Source organism: Chrysochloris asiatica, unplaced genomic scaffold, assembly GCF_000296735.1.
Source record: "Chrysochloris asiatica unplaced genomic scaffold, ChrAsi1.0 scaffold00049, whole genome shotgun sequence".
Taxonomy (NCBI): domain Eukaryota; kingdom Metazoa; phylum Chordata; class Mammalia; order Afrosoricida; family Chrysochloridae; genus Chrysochloris; species Chrysochloris asiatica.
The window spans coordinates 17,370,854-17,391,903 of NW_006408567.1; the positions used below are offsets into that span (position 1 = coordinate 17,370,854).

At 35.8% G+C, this 21,050-nt stretch overlaps 1 protein-coding gene across 3 annotated transcripts in view; it reads left to right on the forward strand.

The window, feature by feature from the left end:
* Positions 1 to 21,050, forward strand: part of DYRK1A (dual-specificity tyrosine-(Y)-phosphorylation regulated kinase 1A) — a 115,510-nt gene that overhangs the window by 76,941 nt on the left and 17,519 nt on the right. For 2 of the 3 annotated variants that reach the window (XM_006862569.1, XM_006862571.1), the window contains exons 3-8: positions 604 to 723; positions 2,692 to 2,880; positions 6,761 to 6,908; positions 10,812 to 11,098; positions 13,646 to 13,792; positions 15,703 to 15,843. In XM_006862569.1, the coding sequence (XP_006862631.1) occupies positions 604 to 723; positions 2,692 to 2,880; positions 6,761 to 6,908; positions 10,812 to 11,098; positions 13,646 to 13,792; positions 15,703 to 15,843 (1,032 nt within the window). The remainder of the gene's footprint in view (positions 1 to 603; positions 724 to 2,691; positions 2,881 to 6,760; positions 6,909 to 10,811; positions 11,099 to 13,645; positions 13,793 to 15,702; positions 15,844 to 21,050) is intronic. The other variant, XM_006862570.1, reaches the window with a different exon arrangement.

The following is a 21,050-nucleotide window of genomic DNA, read 5'->3' on the forward strand; positions in this document are numbered from 1 at the left end:
GGGTGATTGATTTTTACTTAGTTATAGAGTCAGCCTTGCTTCTTATGGGGCAGGTGCTTGCTGGTGGGGACTGGTAGTGCATGGTGTAGGTAGTTGAATTCTTTAGCACCAAACTTTTCAAGGATGTGAAGCTGTGCTGCCCATTAGTTTTTTGGTGCTAACTGGTTCTTGAAATTATGTCTTAAGGAAGCTAAAAGTTGCCTTTAATAGCTGGGTTTGGCTTTTCCTATCTGTTATAAATAAGAGCAGGTTTTAGGAATATATTTAGAAGAACTTTTCCTTAGTCTTAGCTGTTATGGTGAGGGAGTCCCCTTAGGCAGCATTGTGCCTGTTGCCTGGTTTTAAGGTGTATCTATAATATCTCTGCTTAATTTGGGCAAACAGGGTTGGGACCTTGAACAACTAGGCACATTATCACTTTAATTTCTTTTTTCAGTGGTTATATTCATTGGAATTAGGTGACAGAGATAAACTTGCAAAGAGAATGTGTAATATTTTAATACAGATGTCTCTCTTTTTTTGATAGCTAATGCACAGGTCACAAAAGAGGGAATTTATACCATTTTATGTAGTTAAAGTGCTAGTCTTTTCTGTCTATTTAAGGTGATGCCTGATATTGTCATGTTACAGAGGCGGATGCCCCAAACCTTCCGTGATCCAGCGACTGCTCCCCTAAGAAAACTTTCTGTTGACTTGATCAAAACATATAAGCATATTAATGAGGTAAGCCTGTTGATATGTTTTACCAGCATCTGTCTTACAGTAGATTGGGGGGTGGGGGGAGGGATGATTTCCTGACCTACTTAAACATTCGAAATTTTAAAAATTACTATTGATTGTCATATAGAAATCATGAAAACTGGTAAGTTAATGATTCACAGATAGCATAATTTACAGCTATGTAAAATAAAGTATATTAACAAGGATTTAAAAAAAAAAGAGAGAGAGAGAGAGAGATTATTATGGGTAACTTCCTTCCCCCCTCCCAAATATGCTGTTACCATTTTTGTAATAACTCTTCCTCCCCCCCCCCAAAGAAAAGGGAAAGTGATGAGACTATAAAACTATGTGCATATGTTAGAAATTTAAAGTTTTTACATACCTAATTCTGTTTTTACCTTGGATGCCAGGAAGCTTAGAGATACATTTAAATTTGTTACAGTCATATAGGCTAGTTTATTTGATTTCTGTGTTTTTGTGATTAAATCGTTTTCTTAATCTTTATATGTGTGTCTTTGTGCTTGTTTCTATCATTGTAAGGTGTTTGTGGTGATAGTGATATGCTGTTGAGTTGGTTCTGAATCATAGGATTCCTAAGGTGTGACTTGTGGGTGGCAGCTGCCAGCCTTTTGGTTAGCAGTCCAGTACTTATCCTATAGCACCACACCAGGACCTTGCAATGGAGTCAATTCTGACTCCTATATAGGGTTTCAAAGAGCAGCTGGTGGGTTTGAACCCTGACGTGACATTTAGCAATCCAGTGCTTATCCTATAGCGCGCCACACCAGGGACCCTTTTTGGTGGCAGTAAGTAAAATAAAAGGCACAGACAGCACTTTGGATTACATGTGTCGTAATTTGGCTCTGTACCAGCAAAAATGATTTTGTTTTCCTAATAGATTTGATTGCCATTTGCTTTTGACCTCAACTCTTAACTCAGTGATTAATTACCGTGAAGTCTGTGAGCGTTGGAACTTGATGGTACTTAAGGTCTCACAAGTTTTTTTTTATTGCTTTCTATTTGCGGACATGATTTGTGTTTTCCCTCTCTGACAGATTTCCGCCTTACCCAGGTTCTAGTTATTATAGGCTTTCTGTATATAGTAGGTGAGCTGTCTGGGGGGAGAGTGGAAATGCTCCTGCTTTTTCCCCTCTTCCAATGGTAGCCCTGAACCTTTCACCTTGAAAGTTTTGCATCTACCAGTCTTAGAGCATTTTGCTCAAAAGATGTGCTCATGCGCAGTTCGCTTCTGTTGAATGCTAATGTTATTGAATTTTATAGTAGTTTGAAGCTGTTGAATGCCAATGTTATCATATTCCTTTGGCAAGTGGTAAGATAAAATTGGGAGTGTCCTAATGAACATTTCTGAGTTGAGTTTTGGACATGTTAATGTTTTAGACTCACCAGATTAGCTTTTAATAATCTGAAAATAGTAGATAAAGTGTTGTCTAAAGTAGGTTTTTTTTATAGCTAGTTTGAAAAAAAAGTCTTGCTATCTTATAAACTAGTGTTTTTCTGATAGTATTTTATGCAATGTAACTAACATACTTTTCCCAATACCAATTACTTGAAAGTATTTAGTGTACCTATACCTAAGACTTTTATTTTCTTCTTACTTTTTGCCAGTCTTAGAAACTTATGTGTCTATTTTATAAAGTGTCTGGTGTGGTTTCCCAGTTTATACAATGAGTACATTTGTATAAAATTAAGTCTTTGTTGCCTTTGAATACTGTTACAACTAAAAAGTGAATTTCCCTATAGACATTTTTTATTTCACTAATTCAATCAGTGCTATTTTCATAAATCAAATATCAATTATAAAGATTTTCTGTTTTTGTATTTAATACCAACAAACAAAAATCAAAACAATTAACTGTGGATAAAAGATTTGCTTAGCAGTCTATAGTTTTTATATCCTTCTGCCCCCTGTGATTTAAATCACACAGTTAATACTGTATATTCTCATTTCAGGTTTACTATGCAAAAAAGAAGCGGAGGCACCAACAAGGTCAGGGAGACGATTCTAGTCATAAGAAGGAGCGGAAGGTTTACAATGATGGTTATGATGATGATAACTATGATTACATTGTAAAAAACGGAGAAAAGTGGATGGATCGTTACGAAATTGACTCCTTGATAGGCAAAGGTTCTTTTGGACAGGTAATGGAAAATGAAGGATTTCAGTTGGAACTTCTTAGTAAATCATATTGTTACACCCTTTTATCACTAGCACACTTTTAATATTTGTTCATCTAATAAATGAGTATTAAGTATTTGGATTATCATAGTTTGCTTAAGATACTAAAAATGCATACTTTATAAAAACTCAGACTGTTTTTGGAGTCTTTGTGGCTTTTGCCTTTCACAGAGTCTTTATATAATGGAATCTGTATGGATTTGTCTTCATTATGTATATAGAGAGATTTGCCCTATCCTGTCTGATACTCTTCTTCTAAAGGAGAAAAATTACCCTTTTCAGTTGGCACAGCAAGTGCCCTTCCACTTGTCTGGAGGCTCCCAGAACCTGAGTTTCACTCCACAGTCCCCACTTCATCTTCTGACGTGATACATCAGGCCTCCAGTTGGACAGACAAGTCTACGGGATTTCCTCTTCTGATTTTTACCACCACCAATAGTGCTGCTAGTTGTGTTTTGGGGTCCTTCTGACGGAAAACATTAGCCAGGCAATTTCTATGAGGAAGGGACTCCTCCACAATGGGTTTTTTCTCTTCTTCCTAGCATATCCACTCCACCCTACACTCTTCCTCCTGTTCCCATTTGGTACACTTCCCTATCTTATTTCGGCACAGATCTCACTTTTGGTTTATGTCATATTTTAATCCTAGTCTCCTTTGCCTTGAAACCTTTGTGCCGTAAGTTATACACACCCCTTGGCTGTGTAAACTGCCACCAAATACTTCGGACTATTGAGAGAATGGGGCTAAAAATTACTTCTCCTGGACAGACTTTGTTTGTGTTCTTTTACAACTGTGAAACCTGCATGTTCTTTTCTGTTTATTGCCTAAGAGAAAGTAAAATAATAAGCCCTTTTCAGGCTATGTGGAAACATTTTATCATATGTTACTTGAATTGTGTTTGGACAAAGTCTCTGTTGTGGTGGATCATTAGTAGCCATAGGACTACTTAACCCAGAAAAATAGAAGCTCTTAAACATTTAAGGAAATATGCACAGGGTTGTTAAACAACTTTTATATGTGTCTGCACCTCCTGATTTCCCGTTACTTGTATATAATTTAGGGATATTTCCCCCCTCATTTTCTTGATTTATAACCCATTTTCCTTCTGAATCGGGTTTCTCAGTGGTTTGAGAATCCTCTCTATGAAGGTATCCTATTTTGTCAGAAGTAACTTCTGCTTCTCTATTTGAGCCTGTTAAAATAAAAAATAAAAAAAATTCCGAGTCATTAACTCTTAACTGAGGCAGTATGCACCATAGACTTAAAGATTACTTCCTCAAATTTGGAAAAATTGCACATTGAAGCAATTACTTTGAGCAAATCATTTTTTTTATCTTTTGTGACATCCACCATGGAGATTGTAGACAGCCATACAGCCTACTCTCATGGAACTTGTTGTTAAGTGCTGTCGAGTTAGTCCGATTCATAGCAACTCTGTAGATGGCATCTGAGGAGCAGCTGGTGGGTTTGAACCGCTCACCTTGTGGTTAGCATCCAGTGCTTATCCTACAATGCCGCATAACTTAGCTCTCCCCTAAAACTCAGTCTTCATACTGACAACTCTTTCCCTCCTTCTTGCCACCTTAATTTTCTCATATACAGGGCTTCAAAAAGTTCGCTGAAAAATTAGAATTAAAAGATATAATAAAAGTCTCCTTGTACATTAGAATGCCGCCCCCCCCCCCTTTTTTTTTTAAAAGACCTCTTGTACTTTAGTTCCTAAGAACTGATGAGCACAGTGTTTTTGTTGTTAAGTTCTGTCGAGTCAGTTCTTATTCATAGTGAACCTGTATAGGGTTTCCGATGAGCAGCTGGTGAGTTTGAAGAACCAACCTTGCAGTCCAGTGCTTATCCTACAGCACCACATAGTAAACCTGTACAAATGTAGGCCTGTTTGATATCAAACTCCTTCTTTTCACCAGGTCAAATAGGTAGTCCCTCCTAAGCTGAAGTGCTGTGTTGCATCCACATTCAGGTTCAGGGCCTGCCACTCACCTAATCAATGATTTGTCAGTGTATAAGGTTAGTCAGACTTGCTCTAAATCCAGTCCAATGATCTCCTCAGTCAGTGATTATCCATTCTGACCACATGTTAACATTGCCTGTGTTGTTGTTATGTGCCGTCCAGTCAGTTCTAACTCTTAGTGACCCTGTGTAGGGTTTCCGAGGAGCGGCTGGTGAGTGTTAACTTCTGACCTGGCACTTGTAGTCCAGTGTGATATCCTGCAGCGCTACATCAGATTTACTATAGAGCTCTCTAAAGTGCTGATGCCTGGGCCCCAAACCAGTTAAATCAGAATCTCTGTGTGTGGATATTAGATATTGGTATTTTTTAAAACTCCTCATTGAATTTGTAATTCGTAGTTGGAAGCCCTCATAGAACTGAACTGAATTGAACTACATTGAACTGTACTTCTTGGTGCAGTCAATGTATTCAACGAAGCAATGTCAAAACCAACTGGATAGTCTATGATCTAAACGATAACAGATTATGTATTGAAATGAGTGGAATAACATTTTTCCTTCCATGTTTGATTTCAGCGGAATCATTTAATCGTTTATCATTCACAACATATTTATCCTTAAAGCGTAGTGCTTACGAATTGGGCTGCGAACGTTAAGGTCAGCGGTTCGAAACTACCAGCCGCTCCATGGGAAAAAGATGAGGCTTTCTACTCCCGTAAAGATTTACACCCTCGGAAACCCTGTACAGGGTTGCTGTGGGTCGGAACTGACTCAACGGCACTTAACAACAACAACAACGGTAGAATTTGGAACACGTGTATCATTCTTTTTTACCAGTCCATTGGTTCTCAACCTATACTGCAAAATAGAAGCTCTCCCCTGACCTTCGACTTTTCTGATTGTGCTAGAAAGTGTACTCAAACTGTTAGAGTTTTTAACATTAGTTACTTTGGTTGTCTCTGGCTAGTAGAGATCTAGATTTCTTTTATTTATGCAATGATTTCTTTTTATGTAAATTATTGCATATTATAAAACTTACTTTAAATGAGGACAACTTAACATGAGAGGTGTGCATGCTGATTCCTTATATGCACTCTACGTTTCTTAGTAATAATTCTCTTTTTTTTTTTTAAAAACAACTATCAAAATCCCCTTGCTTATGACATTTGTCTTACTCTTATTGTAGATTAAATGCTTTATATTCTTAAACTATCTTTGAGATTCTAATTTAAAATCAGAATTATCTACATATCTGGGATGAATTCAAAACTTTTTAAACATTCCATATATATATATAATTGGGATTTTAAATCAAGTTTCTCTCTCATTAATACTCAATAAGATGATGAATTATCTTACGCTATTTAGTAAGAAACAATGTAAAACCAAAACAGTTGTTAAGATTCATTATTTATGGAGGAAAAAAATTAATTCAATTTTGATAAGAAAGTTACGTGTTTAGTAGTATTTAGAAATATACTATAAGGAAGCAAAGGGAAATTAAAAAGATTCACTTTAAAAATTATGGTTGTTAGGGGCTGTCAAGTCGATTATGACCCATATTGCCCCTGTATAGGGTTTCCAAGAAGCAGCTGGTGAGCTTGAACCACTGACCTTGCACTTCAAACAGGCTTTGCAGTCCAGCACATTAACTCACAGTGCCACACTTAACATTACTCTGTAGCAAATGCATATTTTAGTGAACTAAAACAGAGTTAGGATCTCTTCTAATGTGAAGGGTAGAAAAATTATGATTTAGAAAATGCAGTTAAACTCCCAACTCAGTGGGAAAAATACCCAACTAAAGTGAATTGCAAATTGTGAAATTGTCTATCATCATTGAAATAAAAAGAATTCTTCACTTTTTTTACTTTTAGGTTGTAAAAGCTTATGATCGTGTGGAACAAGAATGGGTTGCCATTAAAATAATAAAGAACAAGAAGGCTTTTTTGAACCAAGCCCAGATAGAAGTGCGACTTCTTGAGCTCATGAACAAACATGACACTGAAATGAAATACTACATAGGTAAGTAAACAAACAAAACAATAGCACCCAAACCCAGACTGGAAATTTGACCATTACTGGGTTATTTTTTGTATCAAAGTATATTGATTTTTATCTTTAATTAAGAACTTGACTGTTTGGTCTCATGTAAAGCATAAATTTATATAAGTTACGTGATTTAACAGTAGTATGGTAAATCTTTTGGAATGTGCATTCCAGGTGTTGTATACTGTGTAGAGAGAAACAAGAGTAGTGTCATTTTTTTTGCCTTTGTTAATATTGCACATTTATTCAGAGGATCGTCTTTCTTGTAACTTTTCATTACTATTAGCTGCCATTGAGTTGATTCTGACTCATTACAACCCTAGCGAAGAACTTCTCCAAATGGTTTCCAAGTCTGTGACCTTTGGAAGTAGATTACCAGCCTTGTCTTCCAATGTGGCTTGGAACCGCCAATTTTTCAGCTAGTAGTTAACCATTTGACCGTTTGTACTACCCTGGTTACTTTAATCATGTCTCAGAAACTTAGAAGTAAGCCAGTATGTTTTCTAGTGGTTATAAGAACTGTTTTTAAGTATAAGCCCAGACCTTGGCTCCTTCCCAGGCTCTTAATATGCCAGTTTGGCAGCATTAGAAGCTGTTAGACTTATTGTAACAGAAAAGAGATAATAACCATTCATGGAGCTCCTACTATGTTCCTGGGGAATGTGGTGGCTCTTTAGGATAAGCACTGTACTGTGTATCACAGTTGTCAGGAGTTCAAGCCCACTAGCTGCTCCATGGGAGAAAGATGAGGCTTTCTTCCCTTGTAAAAATTTACAGCCTCAGGAACTATACAGGATCACTATGAGTTGAAAGTGATTCGATTTTTCTTAACAACAACAACAACCATATTCCTTGGTCTTTGCTTCCATTGTCTCTAATAATAATCATGTCCTATAAGAAGATTGGTAGTGTCCTTTACTTAATAAATAGTTCGTTCAAGCAAGTTATGTGTCCATTGTTAAGAGGGCTCTTGAGCTAGGATCAGAACTGTTCTGTGCCTAATTCCAAAGCCTGTGCTTGTTTTATTGTTACAGAATCTTACTTCTTTAAGCAAAAAACAAAAAGAGATTATGAAAATAACTCTAAAGCCAGGATCAATTGATATATACACAAATACTCTGGTATTTAAAATATTAGTCTTAATCAATTTCAAGATGTCAGTGATTGTATGACATCATTTTATGTAGTACTGTGGAGAACAGTTGCTTCTGAATAGAGTTGTGTTAAGTGTCGTCAAGTTGGTTCTGACTCATAAGGACGCTCTATAGGGTTTCTGAGGATTGACTGGTGGGTTTGAATCACCAACCTTGAGGTTCAAACAGACCTTGAGGTCTACTGCTTATCCTACAGCACCATATCAGGACTCCCCTTATAAATTTTTGTTGTTATTGTTAATTGCTGTCAAGCTGACCCTGTTTAGGGTGTCCGAGGAGCAGCTGGTTGGTTTGAACTGCTGGCCTTGTGGTTTGAAATCTAGTGTGATTCTACAGTGCCATATCAGCCTTCGAGTTGGTTCATAGTGACCCTATTTAAGGTTTCTGAGTAGTGAGAAGCTGGTGGGTTTGAATTGCTGATCATGTGGTTTGCAGTCCAGTGCTGGTCTTACAGTGCCACACCAGGAGTTCCCCCTAAAATATGATTCTTTAGTCCCTTCAGTATAGTTGAAACAAATAATTGGTGTTTAAAGGTAAAAACTTCAAGTATTCCGATTATATTTCACTCATATGACATCTTTCATTCTCTGTTGTTACTATAAGAATGAGCTTGTACTATTTAACTTTTTTACCTGTACTTTCTGATAACATTATTCCTCCGGATTTTATCTTAAAGCCTTTCTTGATCACATTCACTGACACTGTTACTCACTGTCAGGTATAATGTAGTGTAAGGTACAGATGAGCTCATATCCATTTAAGGGGTTTACAAGTGTCAGAAGGACATTCTAAGGATGCTTGATTTATAAGGGGGGTTCTGGACAGGCTTTCCCATTCCCTCCCCACTCCATGTGTTATTACATACTTTCCCTTAAGTAACAGGAAATGTTGGTACATAGTATGAAAATACTGATGGGACATTTTAATTCTGCCTTATGAAAGAACATGTGTTGTTGATGTGGGAGTACCATTGAAGGTATTTTCAATTCATAACAATGTCATGTGACAGAGTAGAACTGCCCCATTGAGTTTTCTAGGCCATAATGTTTACAGGAACAGATTGCCAGGTCTGTCTTCCTCAGAGCCACTGGGTGAGTCTAAAGCACAAACATTTGGGTTAGCAGCCAAGTGCTTAACCACCACCAGGGTTCCTTATTACTATGATTAGTAGTAATAAATGTTAGCCATTATATAGAACTTAGGAGCTATCATGTTTGTTTTAAATAAAGTATTCCCTTCGTTGATTGCAATTGTTACATTCTTTTGAATGTGGGTTTTTGTTTGTTTGTTTGTTGTTGTTGTTTTTAACTTATCTGGAAACAGGTGTTATTTTGGTGGGGGAAAGAGAGAATTAGAGCCATGACAGTTGAGTTGATATTTTAAATTTAAGGTTATCTGTGGGTTGTATTGCTCTTTTATGAAGTAAATAATTTTAAGTGGTACAATTTGTACAATTTATTCTAAGTTATATGGTCTTTGACTTTTAAAAACAGTGTGCTGACCACTGAAGACATTATCAAAGAAATTCAATTGCAGTAGATTTGTTCATTCTTGTACATGGAGTGATGTTTTTTGTTTTTGTTTTTTTTGATCACTAGGAACATTAAGTGACTATTATACATAATTGGGTAACTTCTATGGGTTATTTTTTATTTGCGATGTCAAATAGTACTCTAGACTCCTATGTGTAAACAGGTAGTATTTTTATTCTGTTACTTCATCTAACTTTATTTAAAATCATGTTTAACTTCAGTAATCTCAAGACAATGTTGACAGATGCTGTTTTAAGGGAGGTAGTCTACAATCCTCAGTGAACTTTTTCACACTCTCTCCCATTGAAGCCTGATGGTTATTCCAGATATTTATAAGCTTATTTATCATTTCTTGTGGTTGAGCTCTATTTTGAACTTTTTCCAAACCCACTAGTTTTGCACAAGTTTTCTACCATTTAGCAAGGTAATGAACAAAATTAAGTGTCTTGATTATGAACCCAAATACTTTACAAAGCATGATTTTCAAACAGTTGCTACATATGCCTAAAAGAAAAAATTACATTTTCTTCCGTTGATATTTGTTATGGTAGTTGTGTGCCACTGAGTCAATTCTGGCTCATAGCAATTCTGGATAGGGTTTCTGGGGCTATGAATCTTTACAGGAGCAGAAAACTTCTTCTTTCTCTTGTGGGAACGACTGATGGATTCAAACTGCTGACATTGTGGTTAGCAGCCCAGCTCATAATCCACTGTGCTACCGGGGTTCCTTTTGATATTTTCTGTAGTTACAGAAATTTACTGAAGCAGTTGTGCATTCAGTATCCCTTTAGAGGAAGGGCTGCTGATACTTTGAGTGTTCCTGCCAACCAGAGGCTCAACAGGTACAAGTTGTGAAGTAGGGCTCTGGGCAAGTAAAATGAGCATTCTTTCATAAATGACAGCAGAATTGCTGAAGTGCCATCAGTACTGTTTATAAGTTTGCTACTTGTGTTTTCAGACCTGACTTAGTTTTGCTTGGTACTTCTCATAATGTTTCTCTTACTGATAAGTAGTAAACATGTTAAGGTTCAGCAGAATAGCATTTCAGATGTTCTGAACTGATTAAAGAGTGTGCTGTTACTGCAGAAAGCTTTAACTGTATTTGACATTGTAGATGTTTGAAAACATAGGCACACATCGCTCTGATTTTTACTGGTATATACAATTTACAGTGAAACTCTTTTCTCTTTCAGTGCATTTGAAACGCCACTTTATGTTTCGAAACCATCTGTGTTTAGTTTTTGAAATGCTGTCCTACAACCTCTATGACTTACTGAGGAACACCAATTTTCGAGGTGTCTCTTTGAATCTAACACGAAAGTTTGCACAACAGATGTGCACTGCACTGCTTTTCCTAGCAACTCCAGAACTTAGTATCATTCACTGTGACCTAAAACCTGAGAATATCCTTCTTTGTAATCCTAAACGCAGTGCAATCAAAATTGTTGACTTCGGCAGTTCTTGTCAATTGGGGCAGAGGGTAAGTATGATTTTATAGATTCTGAATTAAAGTTGAATTAGATAAAACAATGCAGAGACATGAAATGTTACTAATAATGCATAGACAATTTAGAAATAATTACAGAATGGTTATTTTTCTTTAAAATGTAAACTCTTTGCTTGTATTGAGATCTGCATCTTCTAAAAGTATAAATAGTAATTCTTTGAGTTACGATATTGGTTATTCAAAGGGGGTACATTTAAAGTTTTATGTTTACTGAAAGAATGAGAATAAGATAAGAAAAAATTAAGTTATTATGTGATTTGTATCTGTATTTTTCAAATAGAGGCTTAGTATAAATTTATGGGAATTCCAGTACAAAAATAGTGAATTGTTTCTTTAAAATATTTTTCTAAACACAGATCAAAATAGATATTTTTCCTAAAAAACAAAATAAATAAATGTAAATTCACATACACACAAGCAAATAATAATAGATAGTTTTGCATTAAAACAAAAATCCATTGTCACTAAGCCAAATCCAATTCATGGCAACCCTATAATGACAGTGCACGACTGCCCCATGAGTTTCACAGGCTATAATCTTTACGTAAACAGACATTAGTTTTTCTCCTGCGGAGTGGCTGGTGGGTTCGAAATATCGACGCTTCGGTTAGCAGTCAAGTGCACCATCAGGGATAGTATAGAATAGAAGTTACTTAATTAATAGACATACTCGTTTTGATACATACATTTAAGGGTTTTTGGATTTGTTTTTTTTTCTGTTGCTTTACAATTTATGTAAGTTTAAGCATGTGTCAGACTGGTTTTAATTTGACTGCTGGAAACTTTGTCTTAACATTTTTGTAGCAACTTTTGAATATAATACAGATATTGGAATCACCACTCGAGAATATTTTATTCATTTTTAGCACTGCTATATTTACTTGAAAGTAGTAAAACTGCACTTCTCAAAACCAAAACAAAATTAACATTCAGATTTTACTATTTCCTGTTGAAATTTGTGTTTCTGATTCTTCTAAATTAGTGAGATTTTTCCATTGCTGTTTAAATTTTTTCCAACTTTTAACTGCAGCCTTATAAATCAAGAAAATTTATACACAGCAGGAATATGTGTCTTCTTTTTTCCCCTAAAAAATTAGTTTATGATCATTGATAAAATTTTTAAATCTTTTAAGGATTAGGAAACAATGTTTGCAGTTTAAAAGGTTCTAATCCTCTGAATCTAGAGCTGCTTATAATTATATGTATATGGGTTCAAGTATGTTGTGAAGAGAAAATACCCATCTTAATGGTAATATAAATAGATTTTAAACTTGGAATTTTTTTTTTTTTTCCTTAACCAAATTCATAGATTCTATCCTGCTATCAAACTTTAATCTTTCTCCAGCCTAACCAAGACACCTATCCTTTTAGCTGAGTTTTTTAAACATGTACGTGCTTCAGAATTGTTAAGGGAAGTCATTTTCAAAATATATATGCAGTGGCCTTACCCAACCCACATATCCTGGATCTAGAGAAGGAGGAGGCAGGGCAGCAAGTGTGTTTTCAGAATAAGTGTCTCAGCCTTGTAGAGGACCCAAGCAGTACTTTAACCAAATTGGATACACAGGCAACAAACTTGCTTGAATAAGCTAGTCAGTAAGGGATTTAGGGCCTTAGACACTTAACACTGGTATTGACGTATAAAAGCCTGGACCTATATGCTACTACTTTGTGGTTCTTTTGAGTTAGAGTTTCTCACAGTGGTGTAGGTTAAACTCCACAGCCTGAGGAGGCAGAGATTCAAGTTGGCCTGACTGGACTTTCAGGTGGGGCCACAGAGCAGCACCTCACTGATTTGGCTCTGTGGTTGGGTATTAATTTCAAGGAGTTTAATTAGGAGACTTTTGTTTTTTTCTTTTTCTCTCTTTTAATGTAACTTTCTCTGCTTTAATTATATTTCTAGATTTAAATTTGAAGTGACTATGCAAGAATATCTAAGATATTCTCAGTATGTCATTGAAAACAATCCATTTCAGTGCTGATGGTCTTTATTTAAGAAGGTGTGGGTTGAGATGGAGAGGTAGGATAGAGGAAAAGTGATTCAACTCTCATTTGGACCTTTCTGTAGCAACTTTTCATGGATATATCTGTGAGATTAGCTTAGTACTGTGCTGACTGACTCTTAATGCTGAGATACATTTGTCAGGTTAAGTTTAGATATCAAGTTAATGGCAAACCATTAACAAACTGTCAAGTGTCAGGCATAGCAGGGGAGGATAATTAACAGGGAAATGAATTATTCTCAATAATACCTTTAAAAATAAAGTGTAATACCTGTTTTAAGATGCAGCTTAATTATTGGTTAGGGTTGGATTAAATTAAACCCTTACATTTTACATTATTATTTTTTTCAATTAACAGTCATAAGCAAATACCATAAAATGGTTAGTTCTTTAAACCTTTCATAAACTCTGATGACCCCCCCTCCACTGTTAATACCAGATGAATATTCTTAATCAAATGTTTGAAATTTAAAATAAAGCTTACTGTGAATTAATGTTATCTTAAAATATATTTCAGATATACCAGTATATTCAGAGTCGCTTTTATCGGTCTCCAGAGGTGCTGCTGGGAATGCCTTATGACCTTGCTATTGACATGTGGTCCCTCGGGTGTATTTTGGTTGAAATGCACACCGGAGAGCCCCTTTTCAGTGGTGCCAATGAGGTAAATGATGGATCACTTTAGAGATGTCCTTTCTGTTTTCTTGTCTACAAGAGTATGATCTGAAAGTTGTTTTTAGGGGTAAAAATGTCTGTCCACCAACTTAATTATTCAAATATTAGGTCAGTTTTCAATTAAGTTTTTATTCATTTTTATCGATTGTCATGTAATGGTGAATTTATAGTAAGAAGATAAGAAGTAAAATATTTTAGTCTACTAATGAAGGGGAGAAGTGACCTAGATTATAAAATGTAAAATATTTTATGGTATAATTTATACAGACTTTAAGTATAATAGAAAAAATGTAAAGATGATAAGAAAAAATGTAAAGATGATAGCAAAGGGTTAAGGGCCAACTTGAAGAAAACTGTAAATGTCACTGTACATTTGGAGAGTATGGTTTGTAAAGAACTAATGACCTATAGGTTTAATAGATACTCAGTGCTAATAATTCAGGGTAAATTAGGATTAGAGAATTTTAGGTTTACAGAAGACATGCATAATTCTCTAGTCTACCAGTTTTTGGTTTGTGTTCTTGGGAGGTTTGTGAAGCTCAGAATCCGTGCCTGTGAGGGAATGGAGATAGATGAGTGCCTGGGAGTGGTGGTGAGCGAAAGACGAGGGGGAGGCAGGCAGAGGCCATGCACTCTCTCCTTTAGTCTGAGTAATCTAGCTCTCAGGTATTTAAAAATTGTGGGGTTTTTTCTTTTATTTTTTGGTCAGTGCTTATTTTGTTCAGTCTATTCACTCAAATGAGAAAAGAAAGACCAAATAAATGATATGTATTGGATTATGTTGCTATTAATAATACAGTGTCAGAAATGTGTCCCTTCCTGCTTTTGGTTCACTTTAGCTACAGTGAGTGAACTGCTATTTGGCAGAAAATGCTGTTTTTGCTTAAATATAAATAATACTGCCCTGTATGTTAGTACCTTTTTGGGGTTTAAACAATAGGTCCTTTAAACAAACCAGATCTATGAGTAGCTCACAAATCACTACTCTTTCTGATCCCTGTTCTCTTGGACCTCATTCTTCTCACTCCCTTTCCCATCCAGCAGGTAACTTTCTCTAGTTTCCCTTTAGGAAACACCAACACCAGGCATCATCCGCCCATTTGCCACCCCCACCCCCACACAGGGCTATACCAGGATCCTTGTGTATGTGTTCTCTTTTATCCTGAAATGCTCTTTCCCAGGTAGCATTTGCCTCCTTTCTTAATTCTCATGACAGCTTCCCAGTGAAACCTTTCATGATTGCCCTTTTTAAACTTACAGAGAGCCCTTTGCAGTCCTAATCCCTTTTCTCTTACAACTTAATTATTTTCTGACACAATATATTTAGCGCTTTTGTTTGTTACTGATCTGTTCTCACAATTATATAAACTTGTATTTGGTAAGGATTATTTTTGCCTGTTTTTTATATACTTTTATACTTCAAAAAGTTTGGAAAAATGGAATTAAATGACAATGATATTTTTTCATGAACTTTCTGAAGTCCCTGTATTATGCTACTGAGCATTGTTTTTAGCATGTCATTAGGTGGTAGTATTTGATTGAATGAACAAATGATTCTACACTTTTAAGAAACATTTTATTTAGGTCTAGACTTTATTAAGCCTGTAGGAATTTTAATGATGGTTAAGTAAATAAAATTATCTAAAACTAAAGCTTTAAAACTCCCTCCTGTTCTTTTTTGTTTTTCTCCATAGTAATTGTGTCATACTGTAGATTTTCATGTTCATTTGTTAATTGTTTTCCTTTCTTCTATGTAATGTTCAGCTCCAGTAAGGAGCTTATTGTCTAGATCTGGCACATGGTAGATACTGAATGCATTCTTGAATGAACAAATGAATGAACTGAAGCAGGAATATACACTAGAAATTACAGGGGGTTGTTTTGTTTTGTTTTGTACAGGTAGATCAGATGAATAAAATAGTGGAAGTTCTGGGTATTCCGCCTGCTCATATTCTTGACCAAGCACCAAAAGCAAGAAAGTTCTTTGAGAAGTTGCCAGATGGCACTTGGAACTTAAAGAAGACCAAAGATGGAAAACGGGTAAAATAGGGAGCAGTTTTTTGAGCCTGTCTTAACTTCTTTCACTGAAGATAGCTTATTATAATTTATTTTGTATTTACTTGAAATCAATGTTACAGTTAACAGTTCTATTGATAATTAGGTATATATTTTGTTTAAAAGTTGAACAACAGTTTGACCACAGTTATTTGTATTGGACAATGTTTATTTAGAGTCCTAGCGTGGCCCTGTGGGTTAATGTGCTGGACTGCAATTTTGGTTTGAACCACAAGGTCAGCAGCGATTTAAGCTCATCAGGAGCTCCTTGGAAACCCTACACAGGGTCGCTATGAGTTGGAACCGACTTGACAGAACTTAAAAACAGCAACATTATTTACTTAATGGCTGAAATTCCCTTTTAAGACTTCATTTTGAAAACAGTGTCTTTTTTTTCCCCCCAAGACAGCTTATCAAATCATCATCATCATGTCTTGTTTCAACAGTAGAATCAATAAGTTTGACTCTTGTTTCTCACAGCTTGTGCATATAGCGAAGTCACAGTTAATACTGCAAACAGGCGTTGTAATTGCAGAAAACGGCTGTTTTGTTTAATAAGTTGATGGAATATGGAAGAAAATAATTTTATCGTAGAAGGATTGTTATTAAAATTATTTCAAAGATCTGACATGACTAAGTAGTCCTTTGATAGATTTCTGGTTCCTAATTTAATGACCTGGATAGCAGTAATTTTGCATTAGCAAAATCTTTAAAAATAAATGTTAAGATTTGTTCAGGTAATTTCCTTTTTCTAAGGTCTCTTTTTAGAGACCAAGATAATTTCAATTTTATAGGATAAATCATAATTGTACATCTCGATTTTTGTTTCATGTATCTATAAACAAACATATATGTTTTTTGTTTCATATATCTGTAAACACATATATATAACAAATATGTGACTATGTGTCATATATACACACATCACCTTGTGACTTGTGGTTTTGATTTTTTTTAACACTTAAGAGGTTTTAGTTTTGCTCCAGTTTATTTTTCCTAGGCTTTTTAGTGATACTGCCACCAGGTGTCATTTTTAAGGAACTGAAGATGATGGTGGTTTGCTTTAATTCACCTCCAAATATAGCTATAGCACTTTGAATATCAAATGATTTACTTCAGGATATTAAAAAAGATGTTAATTATATTTTTCAAAACTAGTTTAATAACTTTTATGCCATTCTTCTACGTAATCTAAATTAGTTAAATTATGCTCACTTCTCATGAGGAAGAGATGGAAACTACCAAGCATACATCTTAAGTCCCTCCTTAAGCGGTGTCTTGTCAGTTTCTGCCTCTGTTCATACTGAGCCCAAGCATGGCCTTTAGAATCCTCTTTATCTCTTTAACAGTCAAGGCAGGCCCTACCAGTTGATTTGAATTTGCATAAAGGATAAGAAACCTCTTTTAAGTTCTCTCTCTCTCTGCATTAAAGGCTGCCACTTCTTTTTCCACTGAAACTTTTTTCATTTTTCCCTGCTTTAGTTTATTTTTGACATAAAATTCCTACTTATTCTCCCCTCTTCCATTCCCGCAATTTCTCTTCTAAAACCATAGTTAAACAATTACGAAAGGTGACCACATTAGTCCCAAATTGAGCTATAATTACTAATAATTATTTTGGTGGGGAGCATTTTAGAAATGAGTGGGTGGATAAACTTTCCCTTTTAAAATTGAATATGGGTGTGTGGTGCTGCAATGACAAGGTCAGTTTGAACCATAAGGCCAGCAGCTCAAACTCATCAGCCGTTCCTTGGAAGTCTAATATAGGGTTGCTATGGATAGGAATCAACTTGACAGCACTTAACAACAACATCTTAATCTACATTTAATACATATTATTAACTAACCTTAGATTAATTATGAGATTTCACTTAGCTATATTTAGCAATTCATATGCTCTTGTTGATTGCCAGTGAAGTGATTTGACTCATAGTGATCCTGTATAGGGTTTTCAAGAAGCAGTTGGTAAGTTTGAACCACTGACCTTGTGGTCTAGTACTTGTCTTACAGCACCACACCAGGACTCCAGGAATTAGCATCAGAATTACAAGTTTTAAAACATAAAAACAAACTATTTGTCTTACAATAAAAGTAATTTTATAATGCAAAATCAAGGTCATAATCATAGTGAGTATAAAAATAAATTTTTATACTCACGTGCTGCATAACGAAAGAGATGGTAGAAATATTCCATATCATCAACCAAAACAAAACCAGGGCAGACTGTGGAACAGATCATTAATTGTTCATATGAAAGTTCAGGATGAAGCTGGAGAGCTAAAACAAGTCCACAAGAGCCAAAATATGAACATATGCCACTTGAATTTAGAGATCATCTCAAGAACAGATTTGTTGAATTAGACACTAGTGATGGAAGACCAGAGAGTTGTGGGATGACATCAAGAGCATCGTATAGGAAGAAAGCAAAAGGTCCTTAAGAAAACAAGAAAGAAGGATAGACCAAGATGGATGTAGAGACTTAATTTTTGCTCCCTATCATAGCGCTAAAGCAAATGGAAGAAATGAGGGAGGTACAAGAGCTGAACAGAAAATTTCAAGGGGCAGCTCAAGAAGACAAAGTCAAATATTACAATGAACTGTGTAAAGACCTGGATTTAGAAAACCAAAAGGGAAGAACATGCTCAGTATTTCTCAGGTTGATAGAACTGAAGAAAAATTTCAAGCCCATGGCTTGCAATATTGAAAGGTTCTTTGGGGTCTTGGTGTGGCGTGCCAATAGGATAAGCACTCAATTTTAAGGTAAGTTTGAACTACTGGGTCGGGGTTCAAACTTACCAGCTGCTCCTTGGAAAAGCTATACAGAGTTGCTATGTTTCAGAACTGACTCAGTGACACTTAACAACCACAGCAACATGGGCAAAATACTAAACGATGTAGAAAGTATCAAAAGAAGATAAAGGAATACACAGTCACTGTACCAAAAAGCTGTGTTCGATGAGCCAGTGATAATGAAGGAAGACATCCAAGTTGCACTGATAAAGAACAAGCCGCTGGGAATTGATAGAATACAAATTGAACTCTTTCAACAAACTATAGCAGCACTGGAGGCACTCACCTATGCTAAGAAATTTGAAAGACAGTTACTTGGCCAATTGATTGTAAGAGATCCATATTTGTGCCCATTCCAAAGTGAGATAACCCAACAGAATGATTAATACTAAGTGCAAGTAAAATTTTGCTAAAGATAATTTAAAAAACAGCTGCAGCAGTACATTGACAGGGAGTTGCCAGAGGTTCAGGCCAGATTCAGACGAGCCTGTGGAATGAGAGATATTGTTGCTGATATCTGATGGATGTTGGCTACAAGCAGAGAATACCAGAAAGCTGTTTATCCTGGCTGAAAAGCAGAGAATACAGAAAGATGTGCTTGAAAGACTGTGCAAAGGTTTATGATTGTGGATCTTTTGACTAAGTATGGGCAACATTGTGGAACATGAGTATACCGGAACACTTAATTGTACTCATGAGGAACCCCTGTACATAGACCAAGAGGCAGTTCAGACAGAAAAAGGGAACACTGCATAGTTTAAAATTAGAAAAGGTGTGTGACAGCATTGTATTCTTTTACCATATTTATTCAATCTGTATTCTGAGCTAATGATACCAGAAGCTGGGTCATACGAAGAAGGACATGGCATTAGGATTGGCGGAAGGCTCGTTAACAGCCTTATGATACAATCTTGTTTGCTAAAAGTGCAGAGGACTTAAAATATTTACTGATGAAGATCAGAGACCACAACCTTCAATATAGTCTCAGTGTAAAGAAAACAAAAATCCTCACCATTGGACCAGTAAATAATAATATGATAAATGGTGAAAAGATTGAAGTCAAAGACTTCCATTTTGCTCGGATCAATCATCCAACAATAGTCATGGAAGAAGGAGCAGCCAAGAAACCAAACGATATATTGCATTAGGCAAATCTGCACAAGCCCTCTCTAAAGTGTTCAAAGCAAAGATGTCAGTTTGAGGACTAAGGTGGGTCTGACCCAAAAACCTCATATGCATGAGAAATTTGGACAGTGAATGAAGAAGACCATAGGAGAATTAATGCATTTGAGTTACGGTGTTGGAGAAGAATATTAAAAGTATAGTGGACTTTTTATATTTTTACATTTGGCCAGAAGAACAAACAAGTCTGTGTTGGAATAAATGAAGTACAGGCAGAATGCTCCTGAGAAGCCAGGATTGTCAGACTTGCTCTCTCATACTTCATATATATTATCAGGAGGGACCAGTCCCTGGATAAGGGCATCCATACTTAGTAAAATGAATGATTGGTGAAAAAGAGGAAGGACCCTCAAGGAGATGGATTGGTAGAGTGGCATTAGCAATGGACCTCAAGCATAGCAACAATGGTGAGTTGGCGCAGAATTGAGCAGTGTTTCATTCTTTTGTGCATACAGTTGCTATGAGTTGGTATTGACTCAAGGGAACCCAACAACAGCATTGCTGCATAACAACCAATGTTGAACAAACATTTTGCAACATGTCTGTCAAATCTAACGTGACGTGGTCCTAATCCCTATGAAGCTACAAGTGACTCATAAGAGCCATTGGGCACTACTTTGTGACCCGTGTCCTAACATTACTAATTACAGTCTTACGATGTATATCTTTGTGTTTTCATAGAAGCATTCACTGATTAACAAAACCAACACTGGAGTAACTGTCATTAGACACAAACTGTACTTAATTGTTCTAATTTATGTACAAATTTGACTTTAAACAGACTTCCAAATAGAACTTGTTTGTATTCCAGGAATTACCTGAGGGTTGTGTAAAATGGTCAGATAACTTGGTGCCCTATTTCACAGAATACTTTATGGACATTAAATAATACATAGCTGTAATATTAATTTCAGTGATTCATATTATCTTTTAAGAACCCATTTTACTGTTTTCCAGTATTAAAATCCATAGGCACTATAAAAATTTTTTCTTTGTTGGGGATAGAGATAAAGAATTATGATGATAAATTATGTTATTGTGTGGAGGTATAATTTACATACAAAAAACAATTTATGTATATACAGATAGATAGATAGATAGATAGATAGATATATAGAGAGTGAGTCTTGGTGTGGCGCTGTGGGTTAATGGGCCAGACTGCAAAGCCCTTTAAACTGCAAGGTTGGCGGTTCAAGCTTACCAGCTGCTCCTTGGAAACC